At 48.8% G+C, this 19,999-nt stretch overlaps 1 protein-coding gene across 1 annotated transcript in view; it reads right to left on the bottom strand.

The window, feature by feature from the left end:
- Nucleotides 1-463: 463 nt before the first annotated feature.
- Nucleotides 464-19,999, bottom strand: part of LOC144268902 (antigen WC1.1-like) — a 43,868-nt gene continuing 24,332 nt past the window's right edge. Inside the window, exons 5-15 of the mRNA XM_077824218.1 lie at nt 15,709-16,026; nt 15,315-15,629; nt 12,430-12,744; nt 11,796-11,858; nt 11,406-11,720; nt 10,441-10,626; nt 8,071-8,166; nt 6,514-6,597; nt 2,738-2,827; nt 1,955-2,092; nt 464-737 (exon numbers count right to left, since the gene is read on the bottom strand). Coding sequence (XP_077680344.1) covers nt 589-737; nt 1,955-2,092; nt 2,738-2,827; nt 6,514-6,597; nt 8,071-8,166; nt 10,441-10,626; nt 11,406-11,720; nt 11,796-11,858; nt 12,430-12,744; nt 15,315-15,629; nt 15,709-16,026 — 2,069 coding nt within the window. The 3' untranslated portion in view covers nt 464-588. The remainder of the gene's footprint in view (nt 738-1,954; nt 2,093-2,737; nt 2,828-6,513; nt 6,598-8,070; nt 8,167-10,440; nt 10,627-11,405; nt 11,721-11,795; nt 11,859-12,429; nt 12,745-15,314; nt 15,630-15,708; nt 16,027-19,999) is intronic.

Below are 19,999 nucleotides of genomic sequence, written 5' to 3'. Positions count from 1 at the left end.
TCAGTTCAGGTGTGAATTACCCAGAGAGAATTTCCCATTTATCTCCTTGGATTCAGGGAAAGTTTCAGATCTGAATTAGGTTTAGGAACAACCATGTTGCTCATCTCAGAATGTTCTCTTGCTGGTGTCTCACTTTTACCACATGCCTGACAGAACATTCAGTGTAAACCCACCTCCCATCAAAGAGCTGGCCATACCCAGAGGTGGCCTGCCCTTGTCTCTTGGTTTGTTGTATCTCAGCCTCTCCCTGTGATGAACCCTGGAAACTGCACAATTCATCTGGCAAGAAACACTTCCACAACAGGGAAGACTTTCAGAAAGGATTTAATATGCAAAAGGAACAAATTCAAGATGAAGAAATTAAAGGCATAAAAAAGCAGGAAACTTCCACCCCTTGAAACAATAGAAAATTATACAAAGAAAGTTTATGAATCTTTTCCCTCTCACACTTATATTTCTTGCAACTTCACACAAATCTTATAAAAACACCTGCTTTGTCTATCAGACTGGAAGGGATTGTCTCTGGACCATCATAACAGAGGGAGCATTTCTAAGAGAAAGAGGTGAAGCGTTTACATCAGCACAAGGTTATTTTGTCCAATCACATTGTTCTGATATTGATCCCCCAGAGTCACAATGTCCCACATCATCATAACCTGTGTCTCCCGGAGGCAGGAACAGGGTTTCCTTCTCCATCCCAGATACACCTTCACTCCTTCGTGAGTGCAGACTCCCACCTGAAAATACCAGAGGAGACACATAGTCAGTGGATCCACTCTATGGTGATGGGCAGCAGCAGAGCAAGGCGGCGTTTACAGCAGTGGTTCTCAAACTTATTTGATCAGCCCCCTTCTTTGTGTCCATTGTAGTTGACACCCCCCACCCCCACCACACAAGTACATCTACTGATTTTAAAAAAATCAATGTCCAACTCTCACTAAGTATGAAAAGGAGTCAGGCATTGAATCACAAAGAGCCATGTAAGTACATAGCTCCCTGGCTGCCAAGCTCTGAAGGCAGGACTACCGCCAGCAGCAGCAGAGAAGTAAGAGTGGCAAAACCATACTCTGCCATCCTTACTTCTGCGCTGCTGCTGGTTGCAGCACTGCCTTCGAAGCTGGGCACCTGGAAAGTAGCCGCTGCTCTCTGCTCTGGCTTCTCATGCTGCCCCAGAATATATTCTATGCTCCACAGTTTGAGAACCTTTGCTTTACGGTGTGGGCTAGGAATTGTTCCCCCTTCAGTCTTCTGGCTTCGTCTAGAACAAGTTCTAATCCATCATCTCGATACACAGTCTAGAAATTAAAACCTTTGGTTTCCAGACCAGCTAACACTGCCCAGTGCCAGCTATAGCTACCTGTACATTGGTGAAAAAAATCCCAAGCACTTACCAGCCAGGAGCACTTAAGGACATCAGAACTTTCACTCTGCCCTAACAATGAAGATAAGCATCAAGTACTAAGCAATGCACATTTCATCACCACTGCACCTCCTCTGCTCGTGGCACAACAGGGAGGGGAGTGGAAACTTAGGCCAAGGATAATGGGCTAAGCCCGACTTTTACAGGAAGTGTCATGGGCTCTTTAGCATTTGTGCAGCAGTAACATGACTTTGGTTTATAAGATTCTGCCCAAAAGATACACGTTCAGTAAATAGGTAGGAATCCAGTACATCAAGAGTAGGGCAGCCACACAAGGATTTGAACCTAGAGCTTGAGGGAATCCGAGCTATCCTGCTGGTTTGACCACAAAGTACCACCCAGCACAGATCCTACTTTTCCTCTCTCTATTTCAGGCACTGAAGCCTCTTCTTTGAGGGAATGGAGAAATGAGAGAAGGAGAGTTTTTCTCACAGGCGTTGGGTTGGCCAGCGCTGTTCCCTTGCTGTGTACCCCACATTTCCAGCTACCCCACTCTGCAGAGACACTGTAAAGCGCAAACAGTTCTCCATTCACCTGTCTGTGCATCCCTGTCACTTGCCCCAGTGCCTTTTTCATCATTCTGCCACAAGCCAGGGTCACCTTCAGGGACAGACACTTCTCTGGCATCATCGTAAACAGCCCCTGGGACATCTCCAGGCAGGGCAGGGGCATCTGACGTGAAGATGGGAAGTAATTAAGAGAATATTCACAGTGAAGACAGAAATAAACTACTTGCTGCAGATGCATCAGCCTCACTGGTCCCTGGGGATCTCTCAGCACTTAACTTCCACCTTCAGGGCATTAAGAGAAGCCCTCCTCTGAAACCCTCAGACTGGGGGATTTCACATATCACATTGATTTGATATATTTCAGGAGCTAATTGAGAGGATCCTAGAGCTCCTAGATTACAAGCGTGGGGGGGGGGGGGGCGGGAAGCCAGCTAATAAGGTTGGAACATGGGTCCTTGGGTGTAAAATCTCTATGTTCCCCCCAGCACAGCGTGCCTGACACAGATGTACATAAGCTGGGACAGTGACCTGAGCCAAGTATAGCGTGGGCAGCTCCTGAGCGAACTGCTCCCTCAGTCCTTGCTATGGGCCTTTATTATGCCTTTGGACATCACATGCTTCCCTACACCTGGGCCTCCACACAGCTCTTGTAATGCACCTGATCAGCGCCCCCAGCTTTACACCAATAGATAATACTGGTGGGTGAACTTCCTGGTTTTCTTAACAAACCACTATTGTCCCTACTGGGAAATACAGTTAGTTTTTCGTCAGGGTGACGTTGCTTCCAGGAGGCGGATTAAATGCTCACCTCGGCCATCTGGAGTCTGGGGGACGTCGTTCAAGGCAGGCTCCTCCACGTTATCATAATCCAACTGAGACCCCCCTGGGGAAACTCCCTCTGGAACAGCAAACACCACACTCAGCCCATGGCACCAGCAGCGTCTCTTCAGTGCAAGTGGCCCTTCTAACTAGAGCTGTTTGTCATGGCACATGAGAGGGGAAGTCGCAGGGGCCCATGCTGAGAAGGGCACAAGTCAGAGAACTACAGTAAAACAGGAGCCCCAGAAATAACTCAGGGCCAATCCTGTCCCTGCAGAATCCAACAGCAGCTCTTTTATGTGTTTCAGTGGGAGCAGGATCTGGGCCTGTGCTGAGATAACAGGTTGGAACACAGGCACTGCCAGGCCAGAGCCGGCCTGTGTGAATCCAGCTGATCTCTGCAGACAGGTTTGAATTTTCCTGTTTCACTGGGGAGGGGAAACCTCCCCTCTGCATGAATTAAAGCTCCCACTGGGAGCTCACTGGCCTGATCCTTTGTGAGCTCCTGCTCTCCGCTAGCCTTTCAGGCAGCCCAGGGCTCAACTTGGCAGCTCTCCAGCTTCTCAGCAGAACTGGCTCATCTGCTCAGTGTCTCCCCCACCCAGCCGCAGGTTAAACTCCCACAGGGCCCAAATCATGGACTCCCTTGAGAGCAGCTGGGGTAGAAATGCCGCCCTGTTTATAATTAGAGATGGGGCCAGGCTGGGAAGTTCAGGTCCAGGATTTTGCTTCAGCCTGTTATAGCGACAGGTGCCAGCCCCAAAACTGAGATCCGAAGCTGGGGTCAGAATCTGCAAATCCCCCCTCCCACAAAGTTCTGGTGGGTTTGGATCAATGAGTTGGGCTGAGCCCATCTGTAATTATAACATAGGACAATCTTATGTGAGCAACAAGGGTGATGTCGTGGTGGGAATCTGCTATCGACCTCCGGACCAGGGGGATGAGGTGGACGAGGCTTTCTTCAGGCAACTCACGGAAGTTACTAGATCACAGGCCCTGGTTCTCATGGGAGACTTCAATCACCCTGATATCTGCTGGGAGAGCAATATAGCGGTGCACAGACAATCCAGGAAATTTTTGGAAAGGGTAGGGGACAATTTCCTGGTGCATGTGCTGGAGGAACCAACTAGGGGCAGAGCTCTTCTTGACCTGCCGCTCACAAACCGGGAAGAATTAGTAGGGGAAGCTAAAGTGGATGGGAACCTGGGAGGCAGTGACCATGAGATGGTCGAGTTCAGGATCCTGACACAGGGAAGAAAGGAGAGCAGCAGAATACGGACCCTGGACTTCAGAAAAGCAGACTTTGACTCCCTCCGGGAACTGATGAGCAGGATCCCCTGGGAGAATAACATGAGGGGGAAAGGAGTCCAGGAGAGCTGCCTGTATTTTAAAGAATCCTTATTGAGGTTACAGGGACAAACCATCCCGATGTGTAGAAAGAATAGTAAATATGGCAGGCGACCAGCTTGGCTTAAACAGTGAAATCCTTGCTGATCTTAAACAAAAAAAAGAAGCTTACAAGAAGTGGAAGATTAGACAAATGACCAGGGAAGAGTATAAAAATATTGCTCAGGGATGCAGGAGTGAAATCAGGAAGGCCAAATCACACCTGGAGTTGCAGCTAGCAAGAGATGTTAAGAGTAACAAGAAGGGTTTCTTCAGGTATGTTAGCAACAAGAAGAAAGTCAAGGAAAGCGTGGGACCCTAACTGAATGAGGGAGGCAACCTAGTGACAGAGGATGTGGAAAAAGCTAATGTATTCAATGCTTCTTTTGCCTCTGTCTTCACGAACAAGGTCAGCTCCCAGACTACTGCACTGCGCAGCACAGCATGGGGAGGAGGTGACCAGCCCTCTGTGGAGAAAGAAGTGGTTCGGGACTATTTAGAAAAGCAGGAAGAGCACAAGTCCATGGGGCCGGATGCACTGCATCCGAGAGTGCTAAAGGAGTTGGCAGATGTGATTGCAGAGCCGTTGGCCATTATCTTTGAAAACTCATGGCGATCGGGGGAAGTCCCAGAGGACTGGAAAAAGGCTAATGTAGTGCCCATCTTTAAAAAAGGGAAGAAGGAGGATCCTGGGAACTACAGGCCAGTCAGCCTCACCTCAGTCCCTGGAAAAATAATGGAGCAGGTCCTCAAGGAATCAATTCTGAAGCACTTAGGGGAGAGGAAAGTGATCAGGAACAGTCAGCATGGATTCACAAAGGGCAAGTCATGTCTGACTAATCTAATTGCCTTCTATGATGAGATGACTGGCTCTGTGGATGAGGGGAAAGCGGTGGACATGTTGTTCCTTGACTTTAGCAAAGCTTTTGACACGGTCTCCCACAGTATTCTTGCCAGCAAGTTAAAGAAGTATGGGCTGGATGAATGGACTATAAGGTGGATAGAAAGTTGGCTAGATTGTCGGGCTCAACGGGTAGTGATCAATGGCTCCATGTCTAGTTGGTAGCCCGTATCAAGTGGAGTGCCCCAGGGGTCGGTCCTGGGGCCTGTTTTGTTCAATATCTTCATAAATGATCTGGAGGATGGTGTGGATTGCACCCTCAGCAAGTTTGCAGATGACACTAAACTGGAAGGAGAGGTAGATACGCTGGATGGTAGGGATAGGATACATAGGGCCCTAGACAAATTAGAGGATTGGGCCAAAAGAAATCTGATGAGGTTCAACAAGGACAAGTGCAGAGTCCTGCACTTAGGATGGAAGAATCCCATGCACCGCTACAGAATAGGGACCGAATGGCTCAGCAGCAGTTCTGCAGAAAAAGACCTAGGGGTTACAGTGGACGAGAAGCTGGATATGAGTTAACAGTGTGCCCTTGTTGCTAAGAAGGCCAATGGCATTTTGGGATGTATACGTAGGGGCATTGCCAGCAGATCAAGAGACGTGATCGTTCCCTTCTATTCGACATTGTTGAGGCCTCATCTGGAGTACTGTGTCCAGTTTTGGGCCCCCCACTACAAGAAGGATGTGGAAAAATTGGAAAGAGTCCACTGGAGGGCAACAAAAATGATTAGGGGACTGGAACGCATGACTTATGAGGAGAGGCTGAGGGAACTGGGCTTGTTTAGTCTGCGGAAGAGAAGAATGAGGGGGGATTTGATAGCTGCTTTCAACTACCTGAAAGGGGGTTCCAAAGAGGATGGCTCTAGACTGTTCTCAGTGGTAGCTGGTGACAGAACAAGGAGTAATGGTCTCAAGTTGAAGTGGGGAACGTTTAGGTTGGATATTAGGAAAAACTTTTTCACTAGGAGGGTGGTGAAACACTGGAATGCGTTAGCTAGGGAGGTGGTGGAATCTCCTTCCTTCGAAGTTTTTAAGGTCAGGCTTGACAAAGCCCTGGGTGGGATGATTTAGTTGAGGATTGTTCCTGCTTTGAGCAGGAGGTTGGACTAGATGACCTCCTGAGGTCCCTTCCAACCCTGATATTCTGTGATTCTGATTCTATGATTGATTCCTCTCTCTCTTGGGGAGAAGAGACTAGCCCTGCTGGGCACTGACGCCTCCACCCAAAGACACTGACCCGTCTCCTCCAGCTCCTCACCTGGGGAGGTCACTGGGAGTCACTCAGTGTGCTCAGGAGATGGTCACATGTTCCCATCCTGAGATTCTGACAGAAATCCTGTTCAATGGGATGAGACCTGACTGTGTAAAATGGGAACCGTGTGAGGGGAAATGGCTGCGATTGCAGAAAGTGTCATAGAAATTCTGTTCTCTGCCCAGATTTTGGGTCTCTTGGCCTGAGTCTGCCCCTCCCCCATTACCTTGTTCTGATCCAGGATCATTTTCCCCCTCGCTGTCCCCAGTGTAATACTGCAGCTTCGTCACTGAATCATCTGAATAGGAGACTGGAGAGACGAGAACCAGAAATTCATCACAGTGAGAACAGAACAACTGTGGGACTGGGAACACATCCGGGGCCTGGAGCAGGATTTCCAGTCTCAGTCTATACCTTCCTCTACAGGACGTGGTGACTCACAGCAACTCCGAGTAGTGAGAGTCTGACACAGACTCCCCAAGAGAAATCTCCATGTTATTGTGGTAAATGTGACTGAGGGGATGATACAATCTGACCTGAAGGATGCTGTGGTGAGTGAAAGGCACGTCTCTGGCTGCTGGTCCAGGGAAGTTCCACAACTGTCCTGGCCTCCTCAGCCACAGAGGGGACTCCTCCTTCTTAAGGGTAAATACCCACCTACCCCATAAATCAGTCGATCAGCTCTCCATGGTGTTTCCAGATTAAACCAAGAAAGGCCCAAAGCAGAGTCTGTGATTCATAAATTTGTTAGTCTCTAAGGTGCCACAAGTACCCCTTTTCTTTTTGTCATTCACTGTAACCATCTTGGCAGTGATGCTGGGGGATGCCCTGAGCATGTTCTCAGAGCTCCACCACAGCAGAGCCCTTGGGCAGGATGTTCCCATCAGACATTGAGACAAAATGGCACAAAGGATAAAAGGGCCAGGATTCAAACTCATGAGGCTCTCCTGGGCTGGTCTCTCTGCTCCAGGGGCAGGAGGGAGCTGACACAACAGACCAGTGGCTGCGGTGGGAGGGGGGCAAAGAACATCCCCTGCTCCAGTGCTCCAAAGAAGTTTTCAAATGATAGTTTAGCCTGCCCCAGACAGTCGCTTTCCTGACCCCTCACTGGTTACACGCCAAGGCTGCAGGACGGGCAGATGGGAAATTAATTGTTCCTAGAATTGGGACACTCAGTGTCCGGTGGGAAGGAAATCCATCTCTCTCAGTCTACATGAGTAACTGCTGGTCTCACCACAGACCCAGCTCCCACAGCTAGATCTTGGTAAAAAAAACAGGTGGTTTGGTTTTCTGACCATTGGGGGAAAAAAGAAAAACATAAGATTGTTTTTAGTTGAGCCAAAAATGATTTTTTTTTTGTCAATTTTTGGGAAATGCAAAAGTAAAAAAAAAGCTTAATGTTGAATGAAACCATATGGTGTTCTTTTGGACATTTGTTAATTTTTGTTTATTTGTTTTCTTTCCGATAATATTAAAGGAAATTTCTAATGGAAAAGTAATATCCAATTGAAAAAAACAAAATGTTTTCTTTAGAAAGTGTTGAAATGAAATGAATCATTCTGTGTGTATTTGGAACAATTGGGTGAAATTGATAGGAATTTGTGAAATGTTTCGGTGTCTCTGAATCTGCACTTTTCACCAAAACATTTCATAACGGAGACTTTTGCCCAGCTCCAGTGACAAGCTCACAGGGCTGAAGCTGCAGTGATTTAAATCTGGGTCAGGGCCTCCGATGGATGGGGCATTAGATAGCTGCTCCCTGTTAAGAGTGAGACCCACAGACCTGAGTGACTGAACATCTCCTGCTTTTTTCTCATCAGGTTATAATCAATCTCCTCGTACACGGCCTCAGAGAAGGGATCCAAGGGTCTTCTGGAGCCTGAAAACAAAGGGCAGGGTTTGCACAGGGTCATTGAAACCAGAGATGGGAAATACTATGGGATCATCCAGCCCCTCCCCGTGGGCTCAGTGCAAGCCTGAACCCTACCGCACATTCCCAGTGCTGGAATTTAAATGAGCCAGGTGACAGGGTTTCTTTCCATCACAGCCCTTTGATGATGGTTCCCAGGGCTAATTCTCTGTCAGGAAGCTTCCTCACATTTATCTTAAATGTTTTTTAATCTCATCTCATTATTTCTGGTTATTCCCCTTTGGAGCAGCTTAAATAATTCTTCCCCCACGCAGGTTTTTCTCTGCAAAATGGTGAGAACATCTTTTTTTTCATCGAGTTTAAGGCCAGACGGGACCATTAGAACATCTAGTCTGATCTCCTGTATAATACAGGCCATTGCATTTCACCCAGATTCCTCTAGGTTTGAGCCGAAAGATGCACTTAGAGTAAAGCATTTCAGTCCTCAGGAGAATAAACTCTTGTGTGCCAAAGTCAGAAAGCAGGAGCGAGTAAGGTGCCACCGATGCCGAAGGGCCCCACAGTGGCAGGGAACTGGTTCCCTGAGAGATGCCTTGATAATCCTGGCAGGTGATCCACGCTCCATGCTTCAGAGGAAGAGGAAAATCCCCCAAGGTCTCTTTTTGCCAATCTGACCTGGGGGGAAATTTCTTCCTGACCCCAAATCTGACAATTGGTTTGACCCTGAACATGTGGAAAAGACCACCTATCTTCGAAAGAGGTTTCTCTGTATCATCTCAGAGGACTGGTCCAGCCCATCCAGTGACACATATCCCTCTGTAGCTAACGCCTGATGCTTCAGAGGAGGGCAAGAAACAAAATGAAGCAAAACAAAACACAAAGATGGGGGCTTCCCAGAATTCCTTCCTGACCCCTGCAGGAGACTGGATGAAGCCCTGAAGCATGAGATCTGATTATAGTCATTGTCTTTCTGCAAAGTTGTGAATGTTACATGTATGTTGATGGCAGTCCCATCCTCTATCTTCTTGCCAAGGAGCTGGTAGCTAATGTTTGTATAAAGTGTGTTATAGATGTAAAATCCCCGACAAGTGCCAGCTTTGAATACAAGACAGTAAAATGCTCCTTTCCCACACTTCTGCTTCCTAAGATTGTCTTTTCTACTGGATCACGCTCTTCACAACTATTTACCACAGCTCTATTTTTATACACCTTTTTTCCTTGACAATATTTCCAATTTCTCTCGGTCCCTTTTCCATGATGTCTCTCCTCATGATATTCAGATCCCCTCCCTGTGGCAGATACTGCAGCTCCAGGCAGTATCTTTGGGAACCACTGTATTAAAGCTATGAATGGTTTATGTTCTTCTGCATGTCGGAGGGTTACCACAGCTCCTCCAGGAAGAAAAAACACTGAGTGTGTGTGGGGGGGGTGTGGGGGGGTGATTAAGGTGAATCACTGAGATTGTAAACAACTCCAGAAAGGTAACAACCTTCAGAGTGGTTTATACAGACTGGTTCAAACTGGGTTACCAGAGACCAAGAGACAATGGAGGACTTCTGATATGAAAGGCTGAGTTTAAAAAGACTCAAGGCCTTCATTTTGATTCTGCAAATGGGCAGGACCTTCTGTCCATGGGGATCCCAACACGGAATCGTTGGAGGGATGTTGATCTACCAGGCTGCCCATGAGGAAGATGGGTGAATTCTGGTATGTTCAGCAAGTGTGGAGGAATTTTTATTGTTTTTAATGTTTTCTCTGTCACACTTTTATCCTAGGAATAAGGTGTAATCTGCTGAGAGAGAGCTGGGTGGTAACTTGTAACTGCTCGCAATGCCCTGCTCATAGCCCTTGAGAAGAAAGCACAGCATGGGGGCTGGCCTGTAGGCAGACTGGTTTGCTGGTGTTATCACAGTGGAAGGCAGGGGGCTGTGCAGCCTTAAAAACCCCTGGCCACAAGGAGATGGGACAGGGGGTTCCCACCCAGAGACAGGTGGCAGCAGGAGGCCTGAGTAGGCACTCCTGGAGTGGATCACCGGAGGGTGGGGGCGGGTGGGGATACAGATGCCATTTCTCTGAAACTGTAAAGGTCCCTAGCTAGGATCATCTCCAGATTTCATGGCTGGGCTGTTCCACTGCCAGACAGTTAATGAAATATTCAATGAGAGGAGTTAACCGGCACCCTTGGCCACCCCACCCAGCCTGGTATCGCCCCTCACCCTGACACCCTGCAGCCCCCCTGCTATTGCAGAAACATTTCACACAGTGACACCAATCAGGACCCACCTCTGCGCTGTGCCCTGGCACTTCGCACCTGCGCCCCCAGGATGATTAAGACCAGGCAGAGCAGGGCCCCCAGGATAATGCAGATGACCACGGGCACTGTGACTCTCCCACTGTTGGTCAGAGGGCGGCGCGGGGGAGCTGGATGGAAATGAACATGTGACAGGGAGAGATTAGCCTGTGAGAGTCCTGGGATCCCAGGGAGCTCCCCAGTCACTCATTGCAGGGCCCAGGACAGCAGGGTAATGGGCTGGGACACAGTCTGTGCACCATGGGGGCAGCTCACAGCATGCTATTTAAATCATGGGCCCTGCCCAGTTAGCTGGAGCCAGCAGACAGGAATCCTCTGGCTCAGCACAGCCTGCAGCTCCCACCCCGGTGTCATTCCCCCTCAGATGTCACAAGCCATGGAAAGGAGCTCCTTCCCTCAGGCTGCAGCTTGCAGCTCCTCTGCTGTGACCCAGCACCAGGGAAATTTAACCCTTGATGGGAGGAAGGGGATGCTTTAACTGGAGTATTTGGAAAATCTGTCCTCTCCGTCAGACTTGCAAAATTAAAGGGAGGAAACTTGGAACCTGTAGTAAGGGAGAGGTAACGTGTTTGTTCCTGAGGGGGATCCTCACCTCTGAGAGTCCCTGGTTGTCTCCAGCTGTCACCTCCACAAACTCCCTCACAGCAGCACAGGACCTGTTTGTTAGTGATTTAGGGCCCAAGTCCCTTGTGCTCTGTGCAGCAATGAGGACTCTCATAAGAAACCAGCACAGTGGGGCCTGTGATGGATGCAGGGGCTATGTGGGCTGATGCCTGAGCCAGTCTGACACCACAAAGGTTCCACCCCTCAACATCCAGGATGCTCCAGCACTCAGGAGATGGGAGGGCCTGGTCTGGGACCAAAGGGGATGGGTGGGCTAAACCATCCTTTTCCCTGAATATTACAGCATGTAGCAGAAACATCTCCTGTCACTCACCTGAGCAATTCACGGCAGCATCTTCCTTATGACCACAGTTGCTCTCACCCCAGGGCCTGGCAGGACAGTCCCAGAGAGATGACTCTGTCCCTCTGCAATTCAACGTCTCCACCCAGATGGGACCAGTCCCCTCGCCGAATGCAGCCTCGCCCGGGGCAGATACAGCAGAGCCACAGCCCAGTTGTTGACACACAACGTTAGCATCCGCCATGTCCCAGGAGTCATCACAAACTGTTCCCCACGAGCCACGGTACCAAACCTCCACTCTCCCCGAGCATCTGTCCTCTCCTCCCACAATGCGTAACTTGTCCTGGTCTAGAAATGCAGAAACCTCACATGTTACTGGGACAACTTAGGGACCACGAGGGAGACAGTGAGAAGCAGAGATACCTGTGCAGCTTGGAGAGTTCGGGCATTCGGCAAACAGGGTCTGAGTTGGTTTTGGTTTTTTTCCTATGGAGAGAAAAAGCTGAGGTGAATGCAATGGGCTGTGTGTGTGATGTGGGAGTAGAATTTATCTGTATTTTAACCCCCTAATTTCAGCACTGTGTGAACTGAAATGTGAACGCTGGGTCACTTAATACCTAATTAATTTGCTATTCAGCTGTTACTCAGACACACAGGCCGGCATGCACCCAGACTTGTGGGGGATTCCAGTTCTGACCCAAACTGCACAGCCTGGGTCCATCTCTGATAGTTCATCCCAAAAGGATTAATAACTACAGAGCTGTCTCATGACGGTCTCTAGGGAGAGGCTTTTCTTGGCTCTCAGACTACCTTATCGCAGTGTCCAACACCGGTCTCTTTTAAAATTAATTGATTAACTTCCATGTTTGTTGTTAATCAGAAAAATGCTTATTCCTATAAAACATCATGAAAATATGTTTGTATCTTGTGTTGAGAATTTAAATCTGCCTACACTGAGATGTAAACAACAACAAAAATTCTATCCTAACCTTTCCATTAATTAAACATCGTTTGCATGTGAGTTTGCACGCGCGCATGCAGGTAGTTTCAGAATTACCAGTGCAAGAAATATGGGTCTCTTCAGCTCGGTTATCACATGACCTTGGATTCCAGGGCTCTGACGGGCACTGCCAGAGGGAGCTGTGCTGCTCACTGCATGCAACGTGGTCCAGCCACGTGGGACCAGAACCTGGTCCATATTCAAAGTCACTTGCAATCTGCCCTCCGTCCCCACAGTTCAGCTGTTTGCAGACAATTGCTGGGGTGACTCCAGACATCTGATTGGAGCAAACACTGCCCCACGTCCCAGTGTAGAAAACCTCCAGCCGCCCTGCACAGTCACTGTTGCTCACCAGCCTCAGATCTGTGAACTCTAGAAGGAAATGCAGAAAAAGGGAATTTAAATCATTTGATTCTGAAATGAACTGGGGTGTGAAGAGTGAAATCCCAGCGATTGCTAATGATCCTGTGCATCATTCTGCAGGAGCAACGGCTAGGGAAACACTCCAAGAGTAAGAGATGCTTTTAGACACTACAGGCCCCTTAGAAATACAGTGGGCATCTCTGGAAGGCCACCATTTACCAGCAGCTACATACAGATTGTAATAGATAACGGCTGGGAAGGATTGTGACATTGGCAGGCCAGATGCCAGCTCTTGCCCAGGCTGCAGGCCTTGGCTGAAAACTTACAATCTCGTAGCTGGAGACCAGGCAGGGTCACATGTGTGTGAGTTTTGCTGAAAACAGGTATTAGTCTTGGAAGAATGTATTGAGTGTTTAGACTTTATGAAATGCTGGTTAGTTGCTGTGGGCACTAATCTCACTTGTAATGTTTGTGGTCCATGCTACAAGAACATATGCAAGTTTTGCTTTATACTGAAAATGTTTGCTCTGAACTTGTGAACTCAGGCACGGGAATGATCCCCGCCGCCCATCCCCTGCATGTAGTACATGCAGAAGGTCTTATCCCATGGCTTTGAAGGCTGGAAGAGGGAAATAAAAATAATAGATGGGAAGAGTTTTCATCTTTTTGGCTGTTTGAACTGTGACAGGGCTAAAGAAACCAAACTGAAGCCCGAGACCCCAAGGGGTTACCCCTGGGTCAGCGCTGAAGGACATTTGGACTTGACAGATCACTACAACTCTGTCACTCCGAGGATATAAATGGTAACTCATTTGTGTGTAGATGATTGCTTGCTTTAACCGTGTAAACAACCCTTTTATTTCTTTTTCCTAGTGAATAAACCTGTACATACTTTATTACAGGATTGGCTACAGACATTGTCTTTGGTGTTAGATCCAGGGTACCAAGTGAACTGAGTAGGTGGCTGGTCTCTTGGGATTGGAAGAAACCTGAATGTGATGTGATTTTTGGTGTAAATGACCACTTATCACTAAGTCCAGTTTGTTTGGGTGACAATAGACTGGAGAGTCTAAGGGGACTGTCTGTGACTCCATGGTAAGATAGATACAGTGACCCAGGACTAAGTTCCCTCTAAGCTGCGTGGCCATGTGGACACACAGAAGGCTATCAAAGGCCACATAGGCACGCAGCCACAGGGGCCTAGACTGGAGAGGCACCTCTTCCCCAGCCCCAGAGCTGCCGCAGTGGGGAGAGGTGCCTCTCCCCTGGCCCCAGGCTGCTGCAGCAAGAGAGGCCTTGGGGGAGTCCTCTCTTCCTGCTGCAGCCCCAGGGCAGCCAGAACTACAAACCCCTCATCCCTGGCCCCACCCCAGAGCTCGCACCCCCAGCCAGAGCTCTCACCCCGTGCACAGCCACCCTCTGCCCCAGCCCTGGGCTGCCTCCCACATTCTGAACCCCGCAGCCCCAACCCCACCACACATCACCTCTAGACTGGTGCACAGAACAAAATTCATTCCGCACATGGATGTAAAAATTAGAGGGAACATTGGTCCAGGAGTTCACATCTGTTACAGACTTGGTGAAATCTACTTATAGAACACACCAGCAGTTTGGGTTATTGCCTTGTTTCTCACCATCTGCCCTGAGGTGGGCACTCAGTGCCATGAGCCACTCCAGACAGTGTGACAGGGATCATGAGATCAAATAATTTGACCTTCTGTAAAACAGCTGCATAGAGCCTAATAACTTGAGTTTGATATAAGCATAACTTCCAGAAAGGCATCCAGTCTAGACAGGAAGACTTCAAGAGATGCAGAATGCACCATTTCCCCGGTAGTTTGTTCCGATGGTTAATCACCCGCCCTGTTAAAAACCTGGGCCTTATTTCTGATCTGAATTTGTCTGGTTTCAGCTTCTAGCCATTGACTCTTGTTCTGCCTTTCTGCATTAGATTAAAGAGCCCTTTAGGAAGTGGTATGTTCTCCTTGTGAAGGGACTTATGCCCTGTAATCAAGTTACCTCTTGGTCATTTTGATAAGCTAAACAGATTCAGCATCTGAAATCTCTCACTGTAAGGCTTTTATTCATCAGATCACTTTTGTGGCTCTTCTCTGCTCCAATTTTTGTGGACATCAGAACTGGACACAGTATTCCAGTATCTGTCTCACCAGCACCAGGTACAACAGTAAAATTTAGTCCCTACTCCTACTCACTACTCCCCTGTTTATACATCCAAGGTTCGCATTAGCCCGTTTTGCCACACATGGCACTGGGAGCTCATGTTCAGTTATTTCTCCACTAGGACCCTACATCCTTTTCAGTCACTGCTTTCCATGATACAATCCCCTTCAGATACCTGAGATGCAGCCTTCTAGCATTAGGGAAATCTTTCAATATCTCCAACACCTCTGGATGGGAGCTGAGGACTTTCTAATGGTGACCCTGGTAGGTAGTTACACAAGGGAAAGGGAGGCAGAGACAGTCAGGGAGAGTATCATTCTCAGCAATCTCCTTAAACATCTGCCCGCTCCATTTAATCCGCTGGTTACCAGGCTCATGTGAGCATTCCCAGAACAGACCTGAGCAGAGAACTCCCGCATCCTCTTTGTGTCTGCAGTTGTGCTGGCCCCAGCCCCCGGAAGGACACGCCCAGAGATCGGATTCCTTCCCAGAGCAGTTCACATCGTCCAGCCAGATCTGCCCGGATCCTTGCCCGTAATGAGCAGAGACAGTTGCATTGATGGCACGTCCACATCCCAGTTGTTTGCAAACGACATCGGAGTCTGACAGATCCCAGGAATCATCACAGACTGTCCCCCAGCTGCCATTGTAATAAATCTCCACTCTCCCGGCACAGCGACCTGTCCCATTCACCAGTCTGATCCGCCAGCTTCCTGCAGGGATAGATCCCAGCTGTTAATATGTATTTTCCTGCTGAACAGAAAATGTTTGTGAGATTTGGAAATGAATCACCTGAGCAAAGGACACCGACATCCTCAGCAATTCCTGCCTGGGCTGTCTCAGACGTGGAGATGTCACAGAGAGTCAGACGAGTCTCATTTCCTGCACACTGGACCCTTCTCAGCCCCACAGGGCCCGTTCCATTCTCAGACTTCGGGGGGATAAAAGCTTTCTCAGCGACTCCGCACTGGAGATCCCTGCACACCACGCTGGCATCGTTCATGTCCCACTGGTCATCCAGCACTCTGCCCCACACACCACGGAGGGAAATCTCAACTCTCCCGTCACACCGGCTCTCTCCATTCAGGAGTCTGAGTGATTCAGAGTGACCTGGGCTCAGGAGAGATGGGAAACACACTGAATAACACTCTGTCTTATACATTAGAAATAATGCACATGAAATTGTTGACTATTTCTCAAAAAGAAGGTATAAGCCAGTGATCAGAGTGTGTCACAGTGTTAAAGGGAACAATCTCTGTCAGAAGACACTTATACCTATGAATCTATAAGTGGAAGGTGCTATGAAGATTGTAAAACTCTGAGCTTGACACAAGGGCTTGCCAACGGACTCTCTAAATGTGTGAGCGAGGGAATTCCTGCTGATTACTGATTGGGAAAATAGTCTCTGTGTGTGGTGGTGGAATGGCTGCTGAGGTTTGTAGTCACTTTATCCAGGCTTAAATGCCTGGAAGCCAGTGAACAGTGTCTGCACAAGCACTTAGCAGGTGGGTCGTGAATGATTTAGCCAAGTTTGCCTTCAGGAAGTTTGGCCAATGGAAGAGCAGGGTTTATGGTGGTCAGGAACAGGTTATTGTTGGTAAATTCCCTTAGTTCCCCCTGATCTTTGCTCAGTAGGTGGCAACTTTCTTGGTTCACGTGGATCCAGTGCAGGAGCTCCTAGTGTTAGATAGTTCCCTGCACTGGTGGTTCTGACTGGAGCTGTCCCCTGAAGTGTGGTGTCATCTCTGAGTCCAACATGAGATTCCTGCTGATCAATTCATAGCACAAGAAGCAGGTTGTGTGTGGGGTGGGGAAGGGGACGTGCTTTGTTGGTGAATATTGTGACTACTTTGGGATGTGAATCTCAGTCTTTGCGTGTGTCTCAGAATCAGAGACTCTGATAACAAGGTGGTAAGTTAGGAATTACTCCCCGAGTTCAGACCCAGGTGCAGCCAGGAGAGACTGACAATGTTAAAAGACAACAGCAGAGTCAGTGCAGGGCACACCCACTGGCTGTGCCGGGTACAGTATGTACTAGTATGGCAACCTGACGGGTGCAGTGTGTGCGCACTGGATCCAAACAGCTCAAGGATCTTGGTAGCCAAATAACATTTCAAAGCTAAGAGTGAAATCCTGGCCCCACTGAAGGCAATGGTAAAACCTCCATTGACTTCAACGGAGCCAGGAGTTCACCCTAAGACTGGACCAGGAGACTGCCTGCATGCAGCTAGTGTAGTGCAGGGGTGTAGCCACAGGTGGGCTGTGGCCCACCCAGTGATCATCCAGGCCCACCCAAATCAGGGCTGGAGCCCCCGAATCCACAGGCTGGGACTCCTACCCCCAGCTCAGTGTCCGTCAGTCTGGCCGCATCTTTCTCCTGCCAGCGCCATGAGCTGCTTCCCTGGTCTCTGACCCCAGCACTAGCCCCACAGGGGGTGTGCCTCATGAGGGCAGGTCTGGGTGGGGCTAGTGCTGGGGCTGGAGACCGGGGCAGCAGCTCCCAGCACTGGCAGGAAAGGGATGTGCCTGGGCTGACGGACACTGAGCCAGTGTCGGGAAGGGTGAGCAGAGCTTGAGCCCTAGTGGGACCCAACTTTGCCCAAAATACACGCCTAGGTGACCAGATGTCCCGATTTTATAGGGACAGTCCTGATATTCGTGGCTTTTTCTTATATAGGCGCCTATTACCTCCCACCACTTGTCCAATTTTTCACATTTCCTATCTGGTTACCCTAGGCACGCCCCGCAGCCTGTGTGCCCCGGGCAGCCTCAGCTTTGGGTGCCTGCTGAGCGGTAAGGCTCGGCTGGAAGGGGAGGAGGGAGGAGAGCCCCCCTTCCTCCTGCCCCCTTCCCAGGGCACCGGATTCCTCCTGCACCCCTCCCTCTGCTCCTCCCGTCACTGCCCACCCCGGAAAGCTGGGGCCCACCCAAGTTTCCTGTCCTAGGTATGCCGCTAGTGTAGTGTGAGGGTAGAGAGTAGATCTGGGGCTTTCCGAGGAGGCTCATGGATATAACTGGGTACCACAGCTCCGCAGGAAGGCCGGATGGGATCACGGCAGATGGAGCTCGTATGGAAGGGACCAGGTGTTTTTCCTTAGAAGGAATTCTCCTTCCAGCAATTGCTGAGGAGTTCCCTCCAAGAACCAGGGTCTGGGCTGGGTAGCTAGTTAGGAGAGGCAGGGCAGGGCTGCAGGGAATTCAGGTAGGAATGCCGCTAGCAGCCTCTGTGAGAAGCAGGAGAACTGCCAGGTGAATTACCCGCAAGGTACAAAGGTATCAGTTGTAAAGAGGAGAGTAGATGTCTGTTGAGAGTTCTGGGCAGGGCCACATAGGCTTAGTCATGGTGTGTAACAGCACCAGAGACTCTGGGCTCTGTGGGAGACAGTCCTGGAAGCTATGTGTCCATTATTAGAAAGAAGGTTGAAATCCAGGGCTTCTGCAGTAGGTTTCTCTGTAAGGACCCCAGTTCCAGACAGGCAAGAAGCCCTATGGAGACTCTGTACATGGATGAGAAGACGGGGCAGAGAGGGGAGCTCAAACTTCATTAAGCAGGAGGGGTCCCCATGGTGAGAGGAGAAGCAGATGATCACAACGGCCTGTTTGGGTCTTAAAACTCTATGCATCTATAGACCCATAAGACGGGCTCCATTTAGCCACAAGGGAATCAGGTTGGCTGGCCATTAAAATTAATTTTCTCGTCAATTATTTTCCCACAGGGCCCTGGCCACTTTCAGTGCCCAGGATGGATAAATCGGGGTTGTGCAGCATTAGGCTGTTGCTTCTATGACCCCTGCCTCATTCACTTTAGAAACTGGAAGGCCTGTGGAGAACGAGGAGGGGAGTGCAGGAAGAACTAGGATGCTCTTGTTTCTAGCACTGACCGTCATTCAGTCGAGCTCAGTTCTGTTCCTGCCTCTGCTGCAGACTTCACAGGTGATACTGTGCAGGTCTCTGAAGCCAGTTTTTATGGGGTCTGATTTGCAGAAGTACTGAGTATTCACAACTGCCGCTAGGCTCAAGACAAGATGTGGCTGCTCTGCTCTTCTGCAGTCAGGCAGCGAGGTCGGGTGAAATGAGCACAGGGCTGCAAGTCAAAACACTGAGTTTTATCCTGTCTCTGCTGCTGACTCACTCAGTGGCCTTGGGCAAGTCACTTTGCTTTTCTCTCTCCGTTTTACCGTTTGTAAAATGGAGCTGTGACATTGTACTCTGTATGCTTTTGTGAAAGTATGCTGATGAGTGTGAATATAATGTAACTGAAATATGCTTCATGCAAAAGGTCTTTTGTAAGGTATCATTACAAAGATTATAATCTACTTAGTGTGGTCATCCTATTTGTACAAATGTATCACTCGTGTATCTGAAACTAGAAATATGAAATATAACTCTGAGGTCCTATTGTAGTTAAGCACAGTGTGGGCCATTCATGGTGGTTTGGAATCTTAATGGCTCCCATTAACCAGGACAATCGAGTGTAGATGGCTCTGTTTTACTTCTAAATCTTCCTGTATACTGGCAAGCAGGTAATGAAATCTTACAGTGACATGTGATCATGGCACCTAAACTCGAATCCACCTTTAACCTGGTGCTTTTCCATTGAAAAGGAGGGGTGGGAACCCAGAGAGGAACAAAGGATTCCCGCCTTATGCAAAAGATATCTAAGTGAGTGGAACAGAACAAAGGGGGCGGCCATCACGAGAAATCCCCTCGCTACCACCTGAGCTGGAACAAGGGCTGTACCAGGGAAAGGATTGTGCCCAGACTAGGTAGGCATCCAGTCTGTGAAAGAAACTTATTGAAACATCTCTGAAGGTGAGATTTTATCTGTATTGGGCTTAGATTTGCGTGTTTTATTTTATTTTACTTGGTAATTCACTTTGTTCTGTCTGTTACTACTTGGAACCACTTAAATCCTACTTTCTGAATTTAATAAAATCACATTTTACTTATTAATTAACCCAGAGTATGTATTAATACCAGGGGTGTGGTAAACAGCTGTGCATATCTCTCTCTCTCTGAGTGTTATGGGGGCGGACAATTTATGAGTTTACCCTGTATAAGCTTTATACAAGGTAAAACGGAT

This window comes from Eretmochelys imbricata, chromosome 1 (assembly GCF_965152235.1).
Source record: "Eretmochelys imbricata isolate rEreImb1 chromosome 1, rEreImb1.hap1, whole genome shotgun sequence".
In the NCBI taxonomy this organism is placed as follows: Eukaryota; Metazoa; Chordata; order Testudines; family Cheloniidae; genus Eretmochelys; species Eretmochelys imbricata.
The sequence above is the reverse complement of the archived record's forward strand: the minus strand, read 5'-3'. Positions and strand labels throughout refer to the sequence as shown.